At 35.1% G+C, this 25,041-nt stretch overlaps 1 protein-coding gene across 1 annotated transcript; it reads right to left on the reverse strand.

The window, feature by feature from the left end:
- Positions 1–944: 944 nt before the first annotated feature.
- On the reverse strand, positions 945–18,103 carry LOC136205096 (uncharacterized). Its single transcript, XM_065995574.1, has 5 exons — positions 16,125–18,103; positions 14,937–15,145; positions 5,642–5,749; positions 3,046–4,143; positions 945–1,887 (listed from the first exon to the last, which is right to left on the reverse strand). Exons 1-4 carry the CDS (start codon positions 16,492–16,494, stop codon positions 3,508–3,510), a joined length of 1,323 nt encoding a protein of 440 aa, XP_065851646.1. The 5' UTR covers positions 16,495–18,103; the 3' UTR covers positions 945–1,887; positions 3,046–3,507.
- Positions 18,104–25,041: the final 6,938 nt, after the last annotated feature.

A 25,041-nucleotide genomic window follows, 5' to 3' on the forward strand; every position in this document is an offset into this window, starting at 1 on the left:
AAGTTCTTGGGCTGTAATCGTAATGAAACTTTAATTGTATCAAGTTAAATAGAAAGAATATAATATTTATCGGACGATATTAAAAAATGATTGAAAAAAGTTGGATTAAAACCATCACAGCCATGCTAGGCGATTTATCCGGATGCATAGAAAAGACTCCACTTCTTCTGGAAGAAATGGTTGCAAAAGATCGTTATTTGAGTTTATTGAAATGAAAAACATAATTTTTTTTTTTGTTTTTCTATATAATACAAATAAATTCGTTGGACCTTTACTTTTAAAACGTCATATTTATCTTTTAAATTTGTTTAGAATGACTTATAAACTCTTTCCACGTGATGGTGGAAGGAGAGATATTGGAAAAGTTAAAATACGTAAACGTTACAAAAGTTTAGTGGGTAAATAAGTAATTTTCAGAAACTCTGTGTCAGCTTAAGTAGATTTAAGGGATAAGATGCAAAAATATCTTAATGTTACTTCTAACGTCTAAAGTGGTGTAATTTTACCTCTAATATTGGTATTAAAGAACAATTTTACCCCTAACGTTGGCAAGTTGGATCAATTTCAGACATTATTATAAAATACAGATATTTTGTTCTTTATCCTGCACCAATTACATATCAGTTCGTTTAAAAAAAAAGATTGACTAAAAAAAGATTGACTAATGACTGATAAAATGACTCACATGTGAGGTGTAGATGACAAGATTCATGATTGAGAAGACAATTCAATGAATTATTTCTCAAATTGACTCAACTTGACAACATTAGGGATAAAATTGCTCTTGACTGCTAACTTTAAAAGTAAAATTGCACCATTTTAAACGTTAGAAGTAAAATTGCTCCTAAAAGTAAATATTAGAAGTATTTTTGCACCTTATCTCTAAATTTAAAGAGTAAATAGTACTTAGTACAAGGACACCGTTGACTTTTCTAAACTAAATAGAAAGTAGAAGGAGCTAAAAATATATTAAACCCACAAATCAAGTACATGTAACATAGATTAGTATACAAGTAGCTACAAATCGTCTAATGTGGTAAGCAACAACAGTATCGGAAATGGATTAATTATTAATTACATCCATGGTACCTCAAGTATCGGAAATGGTACGTCAATGCCATAAAACTTTATTTCGAACATCAAACTCATCCAACTTTGCATTTGATTTTTTCCTGCAGTGCTTTTAACTGAATTCTGACAATAGCAGTCACCAAAATAGATATGTCAAATTAGTCCGTCCAGTAATCAATTAGAAGAATCATTTCCATCAATTTTAGTGTTACGACGTACTCTTGTCCGTCCCCTAAACCTTCTTTTCCTAGCTGCCACTATGTATTTACATTTTCTGACCACATGGGCAATAAGAGTCACCGAAATGGACTCGTGAAATTAGCCCGTCCAGTAATCAATCAGAAGAATCATCTCCATCAATTTTAGTGTCACAAGTACTCTTGTCCGTCCCCTAAACCTTCTTTCCCTAGCTGCCACTCTGTATTTACATTTTCCGACCAAATCGACAATAACAATCACTGAAATGCACATGTGAATTTTTGCTTGTACAATAATCAATCAGAAGAATCATTTCCGTCAATTTGGTGCCACGGCGTACTCTTGTCAATCCCCGAATCCTTCTTTTGCTAGCTACCACTCCGTATTTACATTTGCCGACCAAATCCGTGCTTTAACCTCCCTCTTTCTTTTCGTTTTTATATTGGTTCTCTCTACAAAGACGTCCAAAATAGTAAACAGGATCAACATAACAAGATGACGATGATGAAGACAAAATTCCTTTGAGGCTACTTGGTGTCACGGGGCCAACTTGTTGACACCGTATGACGCTTACTTTACCCGTGGAGATAGCCAGCCAAGAATTATACCTCACAATATCTGCAAGAGGCACATATATGAATTAGGGACAAGGTATAAACCGCGCTAAATAAGGGGGCAAGCATGCAAATTAATAGCATACACACAATCCATCCCAATTGCACATATCAACAAGCAACAAAAAGGGGCACGAGTATGAATCATGCATGGATGATTTTATTAATATAAAGACACCAATAATACACCCTCGAAGCTCCATCAGTAGCACTACTAAAGATGGGAAGAACCTAGGCCAATCCTAGTGACAAGTTCCAGGGAGACTAGTCACACCCCTATAGTGTTTCTTATCCCAACTCCAGGCCAGGGATAATAGACGTTACATTATCTCATTCGCCACTGCCCTCGATTGCCTAGACACGTTCCCCCACTTTACTTCCACACTCTCCCCCATTACATATATTCACTCTCCCCAGTTACAAAGCTTGATACTTCACCAGTTTTCCCCCCTTACACTTGGCTAGACAAGCTCAAAAAATCCTGTATTTCAGCAAATGAATGGTGTATGAGTATGCCACTCAATATATCAATCCTTTCCACACAATTAGTAGTAGCAGGGTTGTTGAATCTCCTGTCGGGATAAAAGCCAATATTCAAATTTGACCCTAAAGTTTTTGGTAAAGTGCAGATTTAGGCCTACGTTTCCCAGCAAGATCAATTTTAGCTCTACATTACTGAAAATTTAAAAAGACTGGCTTGACTGTTATTTAACTGTTACTTCAGGCCTTCCAATCATCAAATGTCTTAAGATATTTAGTGTGTTACTAACACAGTGACAAAAAAAACCGTTAAAATGCTAACAACTAAGTCGGTCACGTATAAGTTAATCACAACTTTTTTTGTCAAAGCTTCTAAAATATATCGTGTTACTAATATAGTAACAAATAACCAATAAAAAATTATGAAACTACAACAGTTTATCGACAAACTGGTTTAGAATGTCCGATGTAACAGTTAAATAACAGTCAATCCAGTCTTTTCAAACTTGCTTGGAAACGTTACAGTGAAATTTCCATCATTTCTTACATTAAGACTAAATTTGCAGTTCTCTTAAAACGTCAAGGTTAAATTCGCCTCTTATCCCCCAAAAAATAATAATAAATGAAATATATCCAAAATCAACCCAACATATTTATGTAAAAAAAAAAAAATGACCCGTACCTAATCCTTTTTTATCTCAGGCCAGCTCGGTTTAACAGAGTTGAGTTTGGAAAAGTGAAATTAGCCCATCCAGTAATCAATCAGAAGAATCATTGCCGTCAATTTTGGTGCCACGACGTACTCTTGTCAGCCCCCTAAACCTCCTTTTCTTAGCTGCCACTCTGTATTTACATCGGTAGTGTTCACATGGATCCTAACCGACCAAATCCACCGTTTTACCTCCCTCTTTCTTTTCGTTTTTATAGTAAACAGGATCAACATAACAAGATGATGATGAAGAAGATAAAATTCCTTCGAGACTACTTAGCTGTACAAGCTCAACCAAATTCTGTATTTCAGCAAAGCATGGTCTGAATGTGCCATGAATATATGAACTCATGAATCCTTTCCACACATTTAGTACTACGAAAAAGGCCATCATCATCCCCGAAATGGACATATGAATTTTAGCCCGTCCAGTAATCAATCAGAAGAATCATTTCCGTCAATTTTGGTGCCACGACGTACTCTTGTCAGCCCCCTAAACCTCCTTTTCTTAGCTGCCAATCTGTATTTACATCGGTAGTATTTACATGGATCCTGACCGACCAAATCCACCGTTTTACCTCCCTCTTTCTTATCGTTTTTATATCGGTTCTCTCCACAAAGACGACCAAAATAGTAAACAGGATCAACATAACAAGATGATGATGATGATGACAAAATTCCTTTGAGACTACTTGGCTGTACAAGCTCAATAAAATTCTGTATTTCAGCAAAGCATGAATGGTCCGAGTACTGCACAGAATATATGAATTCATGAATCCTTTCAACACATTTAGTACTACCACCATCATCTCCATTCCCTTTTCTGTAATGACTAGTTAATAATGAACCAAAAAGGCCATCATCGTGTCCTTTACTATGTTTTATCATCCATGGAAGACCAGATGCCATAATTCCTATAGTTGGCTGCATTTCATTTAAGCCCTCTAAAGTATCAATGCTGAAACTGTATCGGGGAACAGCTCGAACTCTAGTCAAACATGTTCTAGTTGTGAATATGTCATCAAATCCCAGAAGATGCATGGTCTGCAACCGTTCCGGCCACACCCAAATCTTTCATGACAATAACAGGATATTAGAATGGAACAATATGTGATTTTGGGCAACAAACAAAGATTTAAGGCGGGATAAGGGCCAAATTTAACCCTAACGTTTTAGGGGAGTGTAGATTTAGGCTTAACGTATGAAATGGTACAAATTTAACCTTAACGTTTCCAAGTAAGGTCAATTTTTGCCACACGTTACCGAAAATGTGAAAAGACTAGTTTGAATATTTTTTAACGGTCATTTCGGACTTTCCAACCAAGTTTGTCGATAAACTGAAGTATAATTTTAGTTGGTTATTTATAAATATATTAGTAACACAGTACCTATTTTAGACACTTTGACAAAAAAATTGTGATTAACTTATATGTGGAAGACTTAATTGTTAGCATTTTAACATGGTTTTGGTAATTGTGCTAGTAACACATTAAATATCATACATATAATTTGGAAGACGGTTAAATAACAGTCAAACCAGTCTTTTCCAAGATTGTAAAAAACACTAGGCGCTAGTCGGACAGACAGGCCCTGGAGATTAACCGGATTTGTATTTTTATAACTTTTTTTAAATAAATTATTATATAAATACAATTAAAATATTAATTATACTATGTAAAAATAATAATAGAAAATATTTAAAATAGAAAAACGTATATATTTTAATATTTGTTATACTAATATCCTTCGAAAATAAAAAAAAGTGCCAAAAAATAACATCAATGTCCTTAAAAATAACATTTGATAGTTTTAGGTATTTTCTTTTAATTTTTTGTTATTTAATAATTTATTTAAAATTGAAAAAAACGAACCTTTTCAAATTTTAGGTAATGTATAGCTAAAATTGGTCTTGCTTAGAAATGTTAAGGTTAATATTTGCACTTCTCCTAAAACGTTAAGGTTAAATTTAACCCTTAGCCCATTAAGCCTAATACATAAGTTGCCCCTGTACTTAGCCTGAAACTTCAACTGCACCTTCAACTTTCAAAAGTTCCAAATGACACTTATTCTTGTCCAATTATAGTCAATAACCCTTTATTTTCAAAATAAAGGCAGAAAATGAGAGAACACTCTGCCACGTGTCAAATTACTCACTACTAGTCAAAAACAAAAATGCCAAATAGACAAATAATTATGAACTTTAAGTTCACGGGGCGAGTTATTGAATGCTTTGGATAAGAATAAGGGTAATTGAATGTAATTGGATAAGAATAAGAGGTGTTATTGAATGCAATTGGACAAGAATAGGGGGTTAATGGATGAAATTGAACAAGAATATGGGGTCATTTAGAACTTTTGTAAGTTCAGGGGGACTTTTGAAAGTTCAGGGGCCAATTGAAGTTTTGGACCAAGTAGAGGGAGCAATAGATGTATTAAGCCAATATTTAAACTAACAGGGTTGTTGAATCTCCCTGATTTGCTATGTGTAAAAGACCATTTTCATGATCTCACATTTGGCAAGAAGATAATAATAATTTCTTAGTGGCATAAGCTTTTACTTTAGTCTCACCTTTGTATTAAGCTTATGTGAAATGTGAAGTAGAAGATCTTCTTTACCCAAAGAGTCAATCCCAATGATAATGTCGTGCCCTGGATGGGATTCAATAATATCCACAACCTGTTGTCACCCAGGAATTAACCAATACAAGTAAACGACATTGTTTACTCTTCAAAAAGTTCTGCAGAGTATAGATGTGGCATTTGATATAACAAACAGTATAAATAGGCTTGTAATTCATTTTTCATGAAATAAGATTGAATCATTCTTCTATCTTGTTTTTGACCTATGGATATATTAGAATGATATACTACTCCTTTGGTTTAAAAATGATGTATTTTAAGGTTTCGAGACATGAATTAAGAAAGTCATTAGTGTTATATTACTAAATATAACTATAAATATTTTTTAAATACAAATTACTTTGTTAGTTTTATTGTAATCAACACCAAAATGCAAGGATAAACTGATGAAAATGGAAATCAGAGCTCAAACTTGGGATCTCACATCACTCAATTAAAGCTTCCCGATGGACCTAATACCCGAGCAAGAGCCAAACAGTTTGAAGAGGAGCTTCAATCATATATGGTCCAAGTGATGGACGTCGCGGATAAAAGCGTAGTTTCTGAAATTAATGGTCCATTAATTGTCATATCTCTTTCAAGTTGCATAAGATGTGAATACGGAGGTCAATTGGAGCATTCGGACTCACATGAGAATGTTCAAGATTGATTGGCGTTGTTCTCAAGGATTTAGCAACAATTTCAGAAGTTTTCCTAAGGCGTGGGCACGGCTTAGACAACTTTGGCCTCTGTTTCTCCATAACAAGAGTGGCCTAGAAATTGACGTGGGCACGGCTTAACAGATATCGGCTTCTGTTTTATTTAATAATTAGGAAGGTTACCAATATACCCTTGACTTCCTATTTCATTCCTTATTTTATTGTAAGGACTATTACGTCCAAAAACTAATTAGAATTAGGTTAGGTATTTATAGCTTTCCCTTGGATTGTAACGGCAGACATCGATTATCATCAAAATTAAAGTTTGGAATTTCTTCTCTTGAGAGGGTTTCTCTTGTGTTCTTTGGAGCACTACAACTGAACAATTCGGAATCGAATCCTTGTTAGTTAGACTAGGGATTGGGTCTTTGCAACTTCGTTTTGCAGGGGTTTTCTTCCGTCTCAATTTATCATTCGGATCGTATTCTTGGTTGTTGGAGATTGAGATTGGGTCTTTGTAACTCTGTCTTACAAAGGTTCTTTTCTATCCAACCCTGATTCGTTAGCTTTCTTGGGAATCAAATCTAGTTGTCGGGTTTTCGAGGCACCGTTCCTCGTGGGTTCGCATCAGTTTGGTATCAGAGCCGAGCTCTAACTTTTCAGGTTCATCTATCTGTCAATCGTTTACTTTTATTTTTTTTCATTAATTTTTTTATTTTATTTTTTCTCAATTTTCTTCAGTTTTGTCGAAAAAGATAGGTTTTAACCTAATCTAAAATTCAAAAAAAAAAAAGAATTATCTATTCTACCTAACCAACTCTAGTTTATTGAAGATATATAGAAAAAAAATCGAAAAAAAAGGTTGTAGTGGAATTGAATTAAGGTTTCAATTCAATTCAAAAAAAAAGCAGCAAAAAAAAAAAGTCGAAAAAAAAAGTCTCAAAAGAATTGGCATTTTCAATTCAAAGTGCAGCTCAAAGTTGTGCTTTCAAAATTAGAGTGAAGAAAAAGGGAGATGACACAATAAAAATTTGCATTTTGTCATTCATATTTGGATTATCATTGTTTCGTGTTATACTTCTATATCGTCACATTATTTTTGGTCATCGATTTGTTATTCTGCGATTCATTCTTGTTTACCGTTTTGCTTCTTAGGTTGTAGGATTTAATTCCGGTTTGAACTTTCGGGGTTTTGAAATTGAATTTATTCTATTGAGTGCTTTAAAGAGCACAATAAGAGAAATCGAGCGGTAAAAGGCAACGAGTGGTGAGCATATCAGAGTGAAAAGCCAAAGAATTGAGTGAAACACCGAGAGGATTGTGAGCTTGGATTAATTTTTTCTTGTGTTTGTTCAACGTTATCTGTTTGGTTGTGTTTCTTTTTCTGTGTAGAAAAAAAATGGCGGAGGAACGAGTATTGACCTTGTTAAACCGGTTAATGGAGCGTATGGATGTGATTGAGGAGAATCATAGAGTTGCTGAAGAAGCACGCAATGCCGAAGAACAACATCGACGTGATAACCGGGATAGACAAGTTTGGCAACATGAGGGACAAGACAGAGGTCTTGGGAATGTGAAGCTGAAGATTCCTTCATTCAATGGTAAGGATGATCCTGAATCTTACCTAGAATGGGAGAAAAGAATTAAACTCCTATTTGACTGTCATAATTATTCTGAGGAGAAGAAAGTGAGGGCAGCAGTTATTGAGTTCACAGACTATGCATTAGTTTGGTGGGATCAGCTTGTGACCTCTAGATTTAGAAGCAGAGAGCCACAAATTGACACGTGGGGTGAGATGAAAGCCGTTATGAGGAAGCGTTTTGTTCCTAATGATTACTATGATGGCTTATATAGAAAATTGCAATCCCTTCGACAAGGCTCTAAGAGTGTAGATGCTTATTACAAGGAGATGGAAATGGCAATGTTGAGAGCCGATGTAGTGGAAGATCGGAGAGCTACCAAGTCTCGATTTTTTGCTGGCCTTAATCGGGACATAGCCAATATTGTCGAATTTCAGCATTGTGTGGATTTGGAAGACATGGTACATGCCTCAAAGACAGCAGAACGCCAACTTAAGGAGAGGAAGGAAGTTCGAACCTACAATGGGGGTTCCTCATCTACCAACTCTAATTGGAAGAACCGTTGGGGAAGTCAAGAGAGGGGAAGCAGAAATCCATCCAAGTTTGATAAACCCACACCTAAGACAGACTCCACTGATAAGAACAAGCAGAAGGTAGAGGAAAAGCCGAGAGCAAGTAAAATTCAATGTTTCAAATGCTTAGGCTTCGGGCACATAGCTTCTGAATGCACGAATAGAAGAGCTATGGTGATGAGAGGAGGTGCAGTGGTCACTGATAGTGAGAGTGAGTGTGAGGTAGATGAAGATGAAGGGGAATTTGATTCTGATGAGGCAGACGGCTACACTAAAGCCGAGAGGGGAGAATCACTAGTCATCTTACGACTATTGAGTGCTCAAATGAAGATTGCCGAGGACAAGAAACAACGGGAAAATATTTTCCACACTCGATGTCTCGTGCAAAGCAAGGTATGTAGTGTGATTATTGATAGTGGTAGTTGTGCTAATGTAGCTAGTACTACTTTGGTAGAGAAGTTAGGATTGCCAGTAACAAAGCATCCACATCCTTACAAATTGCAATGGCTAAATGATTGTGGGGAAATAAGGGTTAATAAGCAAGTTTTAGTGTCGCTCAAGATTGGGCAATACCAAGATGATTTGCTTTGTGATGTAGTTCCTATGCAAGCCGGTCATATTTTGCTAGGTAGGCCATGGCAGTTTGATAAAAATGCTATGCATTTAGGGAGAAAGAATCAATATAGTTTTATGCATGATGGAAGGAAAATTATTCTAGCTCCCTTGACACCAGAAGAGGTCTATGAGGACCAAATTAAGCTCAGAGACCGCAGCGGGGCTGTTTCTAACAAGGCACCTGAGTCCATTGATAAACAGAGAGATTTGAGAGAAAAGCATGATCAGAAGAGTGATGGTAAGGGGGACTTGGGGAGAGAAAAGCTAAATCTGAAAAAAAGAGAGATAATTGATATTGATGTGGCCAAAGAGCGAGAGAGTCGAGGTAAAAATAGTTCTGAGAGTATAAAAGGAGAGGGGCCACATGCAAAAGGAGAGTCAAGAGAGAATAACAGTGTGGGGCGGAGTAAGGTCAATTTCTTTGCAAAATCCAGTGAGGTTAAGTATGCTCTTTCTATGAATAAGCCTGTGTTATTACTTATTTATAAAGACGCATATGTAAATCAAGCTGACAATGTCCTGCCTAGTTCTTGTGTTTCTCTTTTGCAGGAGTATCAAGATGTGATGCCTGAAGACTTACCTGAAGGGTTGCCACCTATTCGGGGCATCGAACACCAAATCGACTTAGTACCTGGAGCAGTTATCCCTAACCGTCCAGCTTACCGGTGTAATCCTGAGGAGACTAAGGAATTACAACGCCAAGTGGAAGAGTTGCTTGCTAAGGGATACGTGAGAGAGTCGATGAGTCCATGTGCTGTTCCTGTGCTTCTCGTGCCTAAGAAGGATGGGAGCTGGAGAATGTGTGTTGATTGTCGAGCCGTCAACAACATAACGGTAAAGTATCGTCATCCTATCCCTAGGTTAGATGATATGTTGGATGAATTACATGGAGCTGTAGTGTTTAGTAAGATAGATTTAAAAAGCGGATACCATCATATTAGAATGAGAGAAGGGGATGAATGGAAAACTGCTTTTAAAACTAAACATGGTTTGTATGAATGGCTCGTTATGCCTTTTGGTCTAACTAATGCACCATCAACTTTTATGCGCTTAATGAATCATGTGTTGCGTGTATTTATAGGAAAATTTGTGGTAGTTTACTTTGATGATATATTGGTGTATAGTAAGTCATTAGAAGAGCATATAGGTCATTTGAAAAGTGTCTTTGATGTGCTTAGAAAGGAAAAATTGTATGCTAACATGTCTAAGTGTTCTTTTTGCACGGATCGAATTGTTTTTCTTGGTTATATCGTGACTGCTAAGGGAATTGAAGTAGATGAGGAAAAGGTAAGGGCAATTCGTGATTGGCCTGCACCTAGTAATGTGTCTGAGGTGCGAAGCTTTCATGGCTTAGCATCATTTTACAGACGATTTGTGAGGGACTTTAGCACTTTAGCTGCTCCCCTTACAGAGGTGATTAAAAAGACGGTTGGATTCTCATGGGGGGTAGCACAGGAGAATGCTTTTAATATTCTGAAAGATAAATTACGTTCTGCTCCTGTCCTTGCATTACCTAACTTTGAGAAAGCGTTTGAGATTGAATGTGATGCCTCTGGCATAGGTATTGGTGCTGTTTTGATGCAGGATAAACGACCAATCGCTTTCTTTAGCGAAAAGCTGAGTGGGGCTGCACTTAATTACCCCACATATGACAAAGAGCTATACGCTCTAGTGCGGGCATTGGAGACATGGCAACACTACCTTTGGCCCAAAGAGTTAGTCATTCATTCTGACCATGAGTCCCTGAAGCATCTCAAGGGACAAGGGAAATTAAACAGGCGGCATGCTCGGTGGATGGAATTCATTGAAACTTTTCCTTATACCATCCAGTACAAGCAAGGTAAGGAAAATGTGGTGGCCGATGCACTATCGCGCAGGTATGTTCTCTTAACTTCCTTAACTACTAAGCTCTTGGGATTTGAACATCTTAAAGAGTTGTATCATGGTGATGTTGATTTTGGCGACATTTACTCTTTGTGTGGTAAGTCTGCTGTGGACAAGTTCTATATACTTGATGGTTTTTTGTTTCGTGAGAATAGACTTTGTGTCCCACAATGTTCATATAGAGAATTACTTGTTAAGGAAGCTCATAATGGTGGTTTAATGGGCCATTTTGGGGTTACAAAAACTTTAGATATTCTACATGAACTTTTTTTTGGCCAAAAATGCGTAGAGATGTCAATAGGTTTTGTTCCAGGTGCATCACTTGTAAAAAGGCCAAATCTAAGGTTTTATCTCAAGGTCTTTACACACCATTACCTGTACCTACGGAGCCTTGGGTAGATATCTCCATGGATTTTATTGTAGGGTTACCTAGGACAAAGAAAGGTCGTGATTCTATCTTTGTCGTAGTTGATAGGTTTAGTAAGATGGCACATTTCATTCCTTGTCATAAAACCGATGATGCTACTAATGTTGCTGATCTTTTCTTTCGTGAGGTTGTTAAGTTACATGGAGTCCCTAAGACTATAGTATCCGATCGAGATGCCAAGTTTTTGAGTCATTTTTGGCGTGTTTTATGGAGTCGACTAGGTACTAAGCTTTTATACTCTACAGCTTGTCATCCCCAGACGGATGGACAGACTGAGGTTGTTAACCGAACCCTTGGTCAAATTTTGCGCACGGTAGTCGGTAAAAATCTTAAGAGTTGGGAAGAATGTTTGCCTATGGTTGAATTTGCATATAATCGTAGCACTCATTCATCTACTTTGTTTTCACCATTTGAGATTGTTTATGGACTTAACCCTCTTACTCCTATGGATTTGTTACCTTTACCTGTGGATGCAAGGTCTAGTACAGATGGCGTTGAAAAGGCTTAGTTAGTGAAATCCATTCATGAGAAGGTTCGTAAGCATATTGAAGAGAAGAATCGACGGGTTGCTTCAAAAGTGAATCAACATCGTAAACGAGTTGTGTTTGCTCCCGGTGATTTAGTGTGGGTGCATTTTCGAAAGGAGCGATTTCCTGGACTCCGTAAAAATAAGCTCCAACCTCGAGGCGATGGACCATTTCGAGTTTTGCAGCGAGTGAATGATAATGCCTACAGGATTGACCTGCCTGGTGATTATAATGTTTCTGCTACTTTTAATGTTTCTGATCTATCCTTTTATGATGCAGATACTGATTCGAGGTCGAATCCTCTTGAGGAGGGAGGGAATGATGAAAATGGAAATCAGAGCTCAAACTTGGGATCTCACATCACTCAATTAAAGCTTCCCGATGGACCTAATACCCGAGCAAGAGCCAAACAGTTTGAAGAGGAGCTTCAATCATATATGGTCCAAGTGATGGACGTCGCGGATAAAAGCGTAGTTTCTGAAATTAATGGTCCATTAATTGTCATATCTCTTTCAAGTTGCATAAGATGTGAATACGGAGGTCAATTGGAGCATTCGGACTCACATGAGAATGTTCAAGATTGATTGGCGTTGTTCTCAAGGATTTAGCAACAATTTCAGAAGTTTTCCTAAGGCGTGGGCACGGCTTAGACAACTTTGGCCTCTGTTTCTCTATAACAAAAGTGGCCTGGAAATTGACGTGGGCACGGCTTAACAGATATCGGCTTCTGTTTCTTCATAACAAAAGTGGCCTGGAAATTGACGTGGGCACGGCTTAACAGATATCGGCTTCTGTTTTATTTAATAATTAGGAAGGTTACCAATATACCCTTGACTTCCTATTTCATTCCTTATTTTATTGTAAGGACTATTACGTCCAAAAACTAATTAGAATTAGGTTAGGTATTTATAGCTTTCCCTTGGATTGTAACGGCAGACATCGATTATCATCAAAATTAAAGTTTGGAATTTCTTCTCTTGAGAGGGGTTCTCTTGTGTTCTTTGGAGCACTACAACTGAACAATTCGGAATCGAATCCTTGTTAGTTAGACTAGGGATCGGGTCTTTGCAACTTCGTTTTGCAGGGGTTTTCTTCCGTCTCAATTTATCATTCGGATCGTATTCTTGGTTGTTGGAGATTGGGATTGGGTCTTTGTAACTCTGTTTTACAAAGGTTCTTTTCTATCCAACCCTGATTCGTTAGCTTTCTTGGGAATCAAATCTAGTTGTCGGGTTTTCGAGGCACCGTTCCTCGTGGGTTCGCATCATAAACATGGAAAAACTATTAAATATCCTCTTGACTTTTAAAATGACAAACATATTGAAACAAAAATAATTTCCTAAAAAGACATCATGTCAAAATTTGAAGGAGTATTGTTTTCAAGAAATTTTGAGCTACTAATGCATGAAAACTTCAATTTTTTTTTAGGCCTAATACATGCCATGTGTCATTTGAGGGGTTATTTGTTCTAAACAAGCAAGTTGAGGAGGTTAGTTGTAACGTTTTGAAGTTGAGGGGTCGGTTGCAGGTTTTGGGCAACTTGAGGGGCTGGGGATGTATTATGCTTTTTTTTTTTTTATATATTAGGAAACTGAGGTATAATATGGAAAATTTGGGGGTATGAAAGTGTGGTAGCCATAATGGATCCGGTAATGTTTTTCAAGACTCCCGTGAAGACTTGACAACTGCTTTCAGAAAAAAGCAGAGAGAATACGTCATGATCAATTCCAAAGCTTAAATGTTTGTTAATTAGCGTAACTTTTTAACAGTCAGTTATGGAATACACTTGACAGTAATGATCTTAATTGTAACAAACTTGGTGGACTCTAATTTGGCTGGAATATTTCATACTATTGTGGTGTCTTCTTTTTCTTATATTCATAATATGATTGTACTTTCATCTAGATCATAAAGAAGAAAAGAGATTGCGTTTATTTTTAGGGTTAATTCCAAAAGAAACCCCTGTGGCTACACTGATTTGCACATAAAGGACTTTTGGGCTGACATTGCCAATTTGGCAATTAACGACCACAAAATGAAAATTTTCAAGAATTAAAGTTATTTAGTTTCACATTTTACTATGAAACCACATTTTTTTTTCAGAAACATCATTTTTTAGAGCTTTCTCTTTCTAAATAACCTCAAGACTAAAAAGTTGAAAAATTAAAGTTTCTTAGAATACCATCAAATGTCGACAAGCACAATCCTCGTTTTGACAACAAAAGAATCAGTGTAACCTGAGGATCTTTTTTAATTAACCCTTATTTTTATAAGCAGACATGAAATTAAGTGTGATAAGATGGAGATTACTTTTAGAATGATTATATATATAGTCTTTTCCCCCCTTCGCTTTTGAATAAAAACATATAGAAACTTGCTAATGGAGTCTTTAGAGGCCTCACCACACATTTAGTTTTAGCACCGTTTGAAATGGGGAATCTAATTGGAGAAGTATACTATTGTCAACTGCCATCCCTAAAGGCATCTTATAAATGGCATTATCAGAAGACGGGACTAAAAGTGGCATGGCAATAAATAAACTTTTCACTCTCATTTAAATTCCATAAACTCTCAAAGAATGACCTTCATTCCCCTACCCTTCCATTACCTCCTCTAACTCTTACCGACATCAACAAAACAAAGGCTTAGGCAAGTAGAGGAGAGGACCCAAAATATATGTGCTGCCAAGTTTTGACACTGAAAACTGAGATAAACCCCAAGAACTTTATTAATTTCTTTCTACGTTTCTCCTATGATTAACAACATATCTTATGAATTGCTCCCTTCCACTTCAAAATTTGTCATTTTTCATATATATGTGCATGCATTTTCTCAATATTAACATTTCTTGGCTTTCCCTATCCATATCCTAAAATTTCCCCCTATTTCCAGTGCAACAACAATAAAAAAAAGTTATCAGATTACCAAACAATTGACAAACGAATGCTAAAAGGAGAGCTATTGAGAGGTTGAGATTGAACCTGCTTAGCAGCGACTTCCCGAGGTGGAAAATCGAAAGAGGGATTACAGTATGTGTTGTCCAAGTAAAGAATATCAACTCTATCTTCCTTAATAGCGTCAAGTAGCAGAGCTCTTCCTCTCTTGTCCCTCTCATTTGTTGCTTCCCATCGAAAATCACCCGTATACAGAAGGCAACCAAAATCTCCTTTAAATAAAAACATAACTGCACCTATAAAAGCCATAAAAAAAATCATGAAAACCTTCAACAATGGTACTGCAATCTAGTGAGACATAAAATCAAACCGCTTGTAAACAATCAAAACGTGTCAAATCAAAATCTCCTCTAAATAAGAACATAACTGCACCTAAAAAGCCATAAAAAAATCATGAAAACCTTCAACTATGGTACCTGAATCTAGTGAGTGAGACATAAAATCAAACAGCTTGTAAGCAATGAAAATGCGTCAAATCAAAATCTCCTCTAAATAAGAACATAACTGCACCTAAAAAGCATAAAAAAGATCATGAAAACCTTCAACTATGGTGCCGGAATCTAAATCAAAATGTGCCAGACCAAAATCTCCTCTAAATAAGAATATAACTGCAGCTAAGGCATAAACAAATCATGAAAACCTTCAACTATGGTACTGGAATCTAGTGAGACATAAAATCAAACAGGTTGTAAACAATCAAAATGTGCCAAACCAAAATCTCCTCTAAATAAGAACATAACTGCACCTAAAAAGGCATAAACAAATCATGAGAACCTTCAACTATGGTACCGGAATCTAGTGAGACATAAATTCAAACAGCTTGTAAACAATCAAAATGTGCCAAACCAAAATCTCCTCTAAATAAGAACATAAGTGCACCTAAAAAGCATAAAAAAAAATCATGAACACCTTCAACTATGGCACCGGAACCTAAATCAAACAGCTAGTAAACACTCAAAATGTGCCAAACCAAAATCTCCTCTAATTAAGACATAACTGCACCTAAAAAGGCATAAAAAAATCATGAAAACCTTCAACTATGGTACCGGAATCTAGTGAGACATAAAATCAAACAGGCTGTAAATAATCAAAATGTGCCAAACCAAAATCTCCTCTAAATTAGAACACAACTGTACCTATTAAATCCAACCTTCAATTATGGTATAGAAATCTAGTGAGACATAAAATCAAACAGGTTGTGAACAATCAAAATACCAGGACAATGATGCGCATCAATAGGCAGGACTCGGAGTACAGTCTGGGATCCAGAGGAAGGTGAAACGACAGAAATAGAATGCCAAACGCCAACATCGACAATGTGAAGTAAATTGAGGTCGAATTCCGGGAACCTGGGAGGAAAGAGATTAGCGGTCTGCCTAGAGCAGTAGAGAGGGCCTCTATTCCACCTGGAGGTTAACCCCTGGGTATGGTCTGAGTGCAGATGCGTCAAGAAGTAAACCTGACTTCCCTCCGTCCACCGGTCCACCGATAGTAGGCCTTTCTCCATTACCTGAGATGCCGGAGCGATTGTTTCTTCTTTTCTTTGTCCACTGTTTTTCGGCGGGATAAGATAAAATTTGATCATTAACGTTTATTAAACTGTGACTTCAGACAATCCGGGTAAATTACATCAACAATCACTGAACTTTATCAACTTTAATATTGTGCCATAGAACTTCAATTCTTAACATATAACCGTGAACTTTACACTTTTTAACATTAATGACCAATCAACGTCTCAAAACGACTGTTGACAGTTTCAAAATAATAAAAAAAAGGGAAAAATACAAAAATAAACTTTGTGGTTTGGCCCATTTTCGAAGTGCACCCCTGTGGTTTAAAAGTTTGCAAGTTGGTGCCTTGAACTTCATTCCGTTAGCAAAGAGGGGTAAAATTGACTAACGGTGTTAAAAGTCAAAAGGAAAATAGTTAATTTGGTCCTTATATTTAATAATTTTATAAATTAAGCATCCTTATTATCTAACTATCACAAACAAACCCCAAAATAAAAAATAAAAATTCAATTATACCATCTTCTCCATTACTCTTTAATTTTTTTCTTTCTCTCTCATCCTTTTTTCTTTCTCTCTCTCTCTAAAATCAAGTTTCTCTCTCAAACCTAGATATATAATCAGAACAATTCATCAATTCAAGATCAGTGGGCTAGCTCAATCTCAGGACTCTCAAGACTCTTTATAGACCGAGTTCTAAAAAACCACATAAGCACCCTTCAATGAATTCTGAATTCTAAAAATACCAATTTAATACCAAGAAACCATATAACCACCCTTCAATGAATTCTGAATTCTGAATTCGTCTCTGGAACCACCTCTGTTAAAGTAGATTCTAGTGATAGGGAGTGCAAAGACCCTGTCAGAGACGGATCTATGGAGTTGGAAAGGGGGTTAAGCATCATTGATGGTCGGAAAGCTCAATTGAATTTATGTATAAAGCTATAATCTAAATTTCTAGGTTAAAAGTATCCTAAAAAGAAATTCAATTAAACACAATCTAGATTCGTCACTGTTAAACCCGTGCACCCCTACCTCCGCCTCTACTCAAGATCACGAACAGACACTAGGTGAAAAGAATCAAAGAACATGTTGACAGATTGAAAGATTGAGAGGAGCGGGTGAAATAAAATTGGATGAGAAAGAGAAGAGGAAGTACCTAATTGGATCAGAAATTCAGAATTCAGAATTGAAAATATGTAAGTATTTTTAATTTTTATGTAAAGCATTAAAAAAAATTCAAATCATCAAAAGATAGAAAGTTTAATAAACCCAAAAGTCCAACAAATCTAGATATAGGGACGGAACCCAATAGGAAGCAAGGGGCTTGAGCACCACTTATCACCGGAAAACGCCTACAATTTTATGAAAAAAGTGTACTGGACTTCAATTTTTTAGATAAAAACACCAGCAAAATTTCGATTTTCAATTTAACATCTACAAATCATGAAAAAAACGTCATAAGCACCTCGTGAATTCTGGATCCGTATCTGGAACCAACTCTCCTATAGTGGATTCTATTGACAGGGGTGTAAAAGATCCCGAGTTAAATTCTCAAAATCCAACTATATCTAAGTCTTGGAATTCACTTAATGAGAAAGAAATCCCAAAATTACCTTAAAAAAAATGTTGGGAGCAAAAACAGAAGCATCAATGATGAGGAAAGAGAGAAATTTGATTTTAGAGAGAGAAAAATTAAAAAAAGATGAGAGAGAAAGAAAAAAATTAAAGAGTAATGGAAAAGATGGTATAATTGAATTTTTATTTTTTATTTTGGGGTGTTTTTGTGATAGTTAGATAATAAGGATGCTTAATTTATAAAATTATTAAATATAAGGACCAAATTAACTATTTTCCCTTTGACTTTTAACACCGTTAGTCAATTTTACCCCTCTTTGCTAACGGAATGAAGTTCAAGGCACCGACTTGCAAACTTTTAAACCACAAGGGTGCACTTCGAAAATGGGCCAAACCACAAGATTTATTTTTGTACTTTTCCCTAAAAATCGAAGAGTTAATGATATTCTAAGGAACTTTAATTCTTGAATTTTTTTGTTTTGATGTCATTTAAGTGTTGTTTGGTTAGGAGAGATAGTAAATTTTTAGGAACAGAAAGCTAAAAAAAATGTAATTTTAGAAAATAAAAATGTGATTTCATGATAAATGTCATTCTGAACAACTTTAATTATTGAATACTTTCATTTTGAGGAGTTAGTTAAAGTTGAGTGGCGATCAGTGTTAAAAAATGTAAAATTCAGTGATCATACCGTTAAGTATTGAAGTTCAGTGATAATAATATTAAAATGGATAAAGTTCAGTGGCTATTAGTGTAATTTACCTCTAACAATCCATTCTAAATTTCTTACCTTTTTCCTTTACTAGTTTTTACTAGTTTTAACTAGCATTAAGCATTTTAAATACAATGTATAAATTTGTGATTAACTTATTTTGACAATGGCTTGGCTCTTTCTTAAGGATTTATGCTTAGAAGTCTGCTAAAAGCATCAAAAACTATTTTCTTTTAAAGTATGATTATAAAATCGAGCCGAACCAATCTTTAGCCTATTCAGGTTCAGCTAGTCATGATGTTAACGAGCTCGATTTGAGCTTCGAGCTCGGTTCAACTCAAATTTGTGTTTGAGCTCGGCTACTTTAATTGTTTATGAGCTAATCACAAACCATCTCGCTTATCTTGTTCACGAGCTTACTCACAAGCAGGGGCGAATCCAGTATGGGGGCAGTTGTTCCCATTGACATTTGTATTTTTTTTAAAACCCATGTATTAATTTTGAAGTTTTAGAGCTTTGCCCCCCTTCATCAATAGAGGTTTAGGGTTTTTACCGGTTCTATAATTGAGGATGAATAATGGTTTTAAATTTAATATTTTCTTTTTATTTTTTTTAATTCTGTTTTAAAGCAAATCGACGTCGTTTTGTTTACAACGAAAAAAAATAAAAAGTAAATATTTAAATGTAAAACTAAGTAGGTCCTAAAACAAACCATCGGTCTCTCTTACTCTCTTTAATCTCTTTAGTTCTTATTCATCAATTCCTCTTTCTTCTTAAGCCTAAATTGAAATCCAAAATCCTAATTAAGATTAAATCAAAATTGGCAGCTAATCCCTCTATAGTTGGATCATTGGTCCGACGCTCCATCTCTGATCTTTGCCTCTCTGCTTTGGTATTTTTTTGCTCCTACTTGAATTTTGATTTTATATTTCTACAACTATTTTACTTGAACTTGAGATTTGATCTCTTGTTTTCTATAATTATTACTTTTTTGGATAAAATTTATTTTAGTTGTATTGTTTGCCCCCATGGGGGAGAAATCCTGGATTCGCCCCTGCTCACGAGCAGCTCATTTATTTTGTTCACGAATTTTGCTCGCGGACAACTCATTAAACATATTAATGAACAAGCCTATTTATTATGTTCGCAGATGAAATAATATCAAATAAAATAATTGCATGTTTAGCAAATGAAACAATACAATTTTACATGCATAAATATTGAAAATCTCCTTTTAGTCGTAAAATAAAAAATAGTGTGAGAAGAAGGAGGTGGAAATGAAAATAGGAATGGAAGGAGGACAAGCGAATGATTTAAATCCCTTTTCTATCTTTCTAACCCAATTTAAATTTTATTACAATATAAAACAACTTTAGAATGTATTATATATCAAATTATAGTTATTAAATATAAATAATATTCGATATTGATAACAACCCAAATTATTCTTAAATAAGGAATAAGGGAAAATAAATAGAAATAATGGTAAACCATTATTCCTTCTAAAAGAGATATTTATGCATAATTAATATGAAATTAATGACAATCATTGTAGGATTAATTCAGGGGTGAATATATAAATAACGAAGAAAAGAAAGGAGTTTCTAGCATTATGCCACATCACGTGGACCATGACGAGATACGCCATAACAGATACGCCATAACGAGATACAATTAAATGGCAATTAATAGCCATTAAAAGGGAATAAAGACTTGACTGTCCGAATACCTCAACTCTGAGGGTTTCAATGCTAAATACTGGGATTAATGGAGAATTGATAGCAATTAAAGACGAGTAATGACACGACTCTTCACCTGCTTCCCCATTAATGCTGAAGGTTAGAAAAACCTATATAAATACCTCAGCTTCATAGGATCAAAGGTACACTTACTGATTCTCTACTTTTGTGCTTACAGTTTATTCTCAGAAATATTACTGACTTTGGCATTGGAGTGTCCCCGGCCGATCCCAACGGCACCTCACAGGGAAGTACTCCGATCAATGATTTTTCCACAAGTTATCAATTGGGTAAATTACATACGTGGTGTACAACCTTTACCCGTAATCACACTTTGGTGTACAATCAAAATTTTATCACACTAAACTGTACAACCTTTTAGTGACTTCCCATCAAAGTGTACAGCAGGTAAAAATGACCGGTCAACCCTGTTAATTACTTGGTCAACGTGACACTTCATCAATTTCCACTCTTTAAAAATTAAAAATGACCCCTACATATCACTAAATTACTTTTATACCCTTAATAAAAAGGGAATTTCTCAATTCTTTCCTTAAAAACTAAAAGTGACCCCATATATTATTTTATCCAATATTATCTGAACCTCTTTCCTCTCTTTCCACCATGTTTTTCATAGCCCTTATTTCTTTTTCTTTCATGGCAACAAGTCTTTCTTTTTCTTCTTTTTTTCTTCCATGGCAGTAAATCTTTATTTTTCTTCTTTTTTTCTTCAATGGTAGCAGGTCCTTCTTTTTTTGTCTTTTTTCTTCCATGGCAGTAGGTTTTTTACTTCTCTATCTACTATTTGCAGATTGAGCGGTTTTACGATTTGCTTCTCCAACACCGTCTTCTCCATCAACAATTAGCAAAGCAACACCGTCTTCTCCATCAACAATTAGCAAAGCAATGTTTAATAAAGGGGTTATATTAAGGATAGTCAGAAAACATGAAAATGAAAAACGATAAAACTCTTCTGTAAAACCTGCTTACACTAATTAATCCCAGAAAAAGAATAACAAGAAGTTACCTCCAAAGCATGTTGTAGCGGCTGTGTCTCTGCAAAAGCCAAATGAGAGACCAGATTAGGGGTTTCTCAACAGTGTTTCCTTCAATGATCCATCGATTGAGCACTGGTACCACCGAGCTTTTTGAGTCTGTCACATTTTTTATACGGTTCTGTAATGGTGATTATACAATTTACTTTTCATTAATTATGTCCTTAATGCTTGAACCAGAAATTATTATTGTCCCGTATTAATTGGGTTATCAATTGAAAAAGGTATTTGACTAAGGTTTAATGTTCTCAATGTATTAGAATCAAAATCTCATATCTAGAAATCTTAGAATTAGAGAGAGGAAGGGAAAGATAGAGATTGAAAGCTTTTAGAGAGAGAAGAGTTAGAGAGAGAAATGAAGTAGGTTCTATTTTTTTCAATTTGGAAGGGATGAGGGTATTTTAGTAATTTCATATTGGGGATGTAAATTTTTTACTTTTAAAGTGGTCAAAATGCTGACATGGCAACGTTGACTTGCGTTGACCGGTCATTTTTACCGGCTGTACACTTTAGTGGGAAGTCACTAGAAGGTTGTACAATTTAGTGTGACAAAATTTTGGTTGTACACCAAAGTGTGATTACGGGTAAAGGTTGTACACCACATATGTAATTTACTCGTTATCAATTGGTGCGGTGAGCGTGGATCTCTAACAAACAAAAGATCACAAAATCTTAATTGTATAGAGTTTCACAAAGAACAAAACAATGGAGTCAACGGAATAGAAATCACAATCTCAAACCTTGGCTCAATCAGTACAACAAATCTATCCAAAGATACAGTTCTCCATATATTGGTGGGAAAGAGTTTCCTACATTAAATCTGGAACTTTATGATGAAAAGGATAAGTTTCCTCCCCTTTCTTATTCCATTTTTAATTAAAGAAAATTGAGGTCACTCACTCTTATAAAGTGCTATGAATATCATTACATGTTATTATGATAAATCTAATAAATTGTGAAAGATAAAGTAATAGACACAAATCTTTCATTAAATCTTGCATGCTCTATATGCCTTATATTTTTATGCATGACGAGTATAATATGTCATTATCATTGAATTAGTACAAGATGCATGTATAAGATCCGTAATCTTGAAATTTTATAAAAAATTCATCCATTTAATGTGATTTTATCACTTAATATTAAGATATCATAAAAGGCTCGTGTAATTACAGATGATTTAGGTCTGATCAGTCTTTTGGATGAACATGCACATAACTATTAAAAGAAATTACAAAAAAATCATATTTGGTTTTTCTTGTACAATTCACCATCTATCTGTGGCTTTTCTCATATATAGTACTTTTAATATCAGAAATTTATATTTTTGAATATTGTTTTGTCAAACAGTTATTTCATTCCCTTTTTTACAATGATGTGTTTATTCATAATAAAAACTGTTTATCTGACATTGTTAGAATTTCTTTTACCAACGTAAGAGACTTGAACATATTGAATCTATTTGTGATTATCATGTAATTGTCTCTAATTATTAAGGCCATTATGGACTGATGAATTACCAAATTGGATAAACAAAACTTTCATGTCCTAAGCTAACTACAAAATAGTGCAAGTGTCGGTTTCGGATCAGAACATTAATTTATGCAAAATTCTTAGGATATACATGAGAATTCCTTAAAGATTGGAGGATTGTATGTGAAGGTATGTGAGAGTGGATTTTGAGTAATTTTCCTTACACTCCAAATTGGAGGAGAATCATGGTACATGTATTTTTCTTCCAAAATTACCATTTCTCTTTTATTTTATTCGTACAAATGAAATGATATAAGAGTAATTTTATATATAACTATATTATTAAATCACCACTTACCTTTCTTTAATTACACCTCATTCAAATGAGGCTTTAATGATCTCTGAATGCCATTAATGTATGGATACATATTATTAATTGCAAGTAAATAGCAACTATGTAAGATATCTTACCCAATATAGAATGTCATAACTTTTATGACGTTTAAAATAAATATGCTATCTTGGATATTAATGCGCATTGAAATACAAAAGGACATTATTCTTAAACCATTCTCATTATGGTTATTTATTAAGAATTCATTATTGATGAGTGTCGAATTCACCAAAAATAAAATACCTACTCTTGGAACTAGAAAACTGTAGTAAATGTGGAGTAGGGTCGAATCCACAGAGACTGGTCGAATTATAACTTTTTAAAACTAACAATTAAAAGTAAAGGGGGGGGGGAGTTTGGTTTGTGGAATGAATTGAATAAAATTAACTAGAAGTAATTAAGCAGTAAAAATAATTAAACAGCAAGCGATGATGTGAATAACCTAATATGAGGCGATTCCAGCTAGAGGTTAAATTCAAGTCTTGAATTTAACTAATTGATCATCAATCACAAAAATTATAAGTTCCAACCCTTCAAATAAATTAGCTATGGTTATTAAAAAGCATTAACAACCTATCTTTTCTTACCATTTAGATAATCAGGAAACGTTCACTAATTACCTCTAATCAATCAAACAGTTCTAAACAAGCTTTAGAATTTAATTTGATTGAAAGCATTAAATATAAAAGAGATGCTAATTCTACTCAACAATCACACAAGCGGGATTATTTAAATCATATCAATCTCAATTCACAACATAGGTTAAAAGTTTGTCCACAATCAACTATGTTATTTGCTACTTGTATCAGATGGTTTAAACAATTACGTATTTAAACATCTAATTAGCAAAACGATTGCAAGTAAATAATTAAATCAATGATTCAATTAAATCATGCAATACGAATAAAACAGAATAGAAATCAATTACTTGAAATAGATGAAAAAGATGAAGCACAGAATGATCTCACAATTCCATTGTTCAAGACCTAAATCCTCTAGCTAGAAATTGGAGTTTAGTTCCTCATGGAAGAGAGAATAAAACGCCAAAGGTGAAGAAGCTTGAAGAAGAATGATGTTGCTGGAAGAAAAAGATGTCGATGATGAAAGATTATGATCCTCGATTCTCTGTTTGTCTTTTAAAACGTAAAATCCCCACTCTTCCCACTTTTCACGTTTTTCTAGCTGGAGAGAAACTAAATAACTCCCTCTAAAAATCTAATAATAAAATCCTATATAGAATTAAACTTCTACTAGGATTCTATATTATAAAATCCTAATAGAATTAAATCTTATAATAATGTCTTAACATATTTAAAACTAATATTAAAAGTTACAAAGAGTAAAAATCTTAAAATAGAAGTCTTCTAAGCAAAACCCAACTCCCAAATTCGTACTGGTCCTTACCCATGGGCACGGGTGTAGACACCGAGTCGGAGGACCTGTGACGAAAACCTGAAAACAAGACGGTTGAAGCGATTGATTCCGGAAGTTTTGAAAAACAAAAAAAATATAAAGAATAATAAGCGTATAATAAGGAAAGAAAATTAACGGCATGGCACGGGTGCTTAGCGGCATCCTGCACGTGGACGACAATGGTCGAACGCCCGCTCGGCGGCACGGGACGTGCGCTCGGCGTCCGTCGGACGCATCGCGAGTGGCACGCTCTCGACGT

Source organism: Euphorbia lathyris, chromosome 9, assembly GCF_963576675.1.
Source record: "Euphorbia lathyris chromosome 9, ddEupLath1.1, whole genome shotgun sequence".
Lineage (NCBI taxonomy): Eukaryota > Viridiplantae > Streptophyta > Magnoliopsida > Malpighiales > Euphorbiaceae > Euphorbia > Euphorbia lathyris.

What these genes read in the sequence shown, in the direction of transcription:
- LOC136205096 (XM_065995574.1), bottom strand. Translation starts at nt 16,494, where the DNA reads ATGATCAAATTTTATCTTATCCCGCCGAAAAACAGTGGACAAAGAAAA. An exon ending in TGATGCGCATCATTGTCCTG is followed by an intron (nt 15,146 to 16,124) that starts GTATTTTGATTG and finishes TGGCTTTTATAG; the next exon opens with GTGCAGTTATGTTTTTATTT. An exon ending in GGGAAGTCGCTGCTAAGCAG is followed by an intron (nt 5,750 to 14,936) that starts GTTCAATCTCAA and finishes GGGTGACAACAG; the next exon opens with GTTGTGGATATTATTGAATC.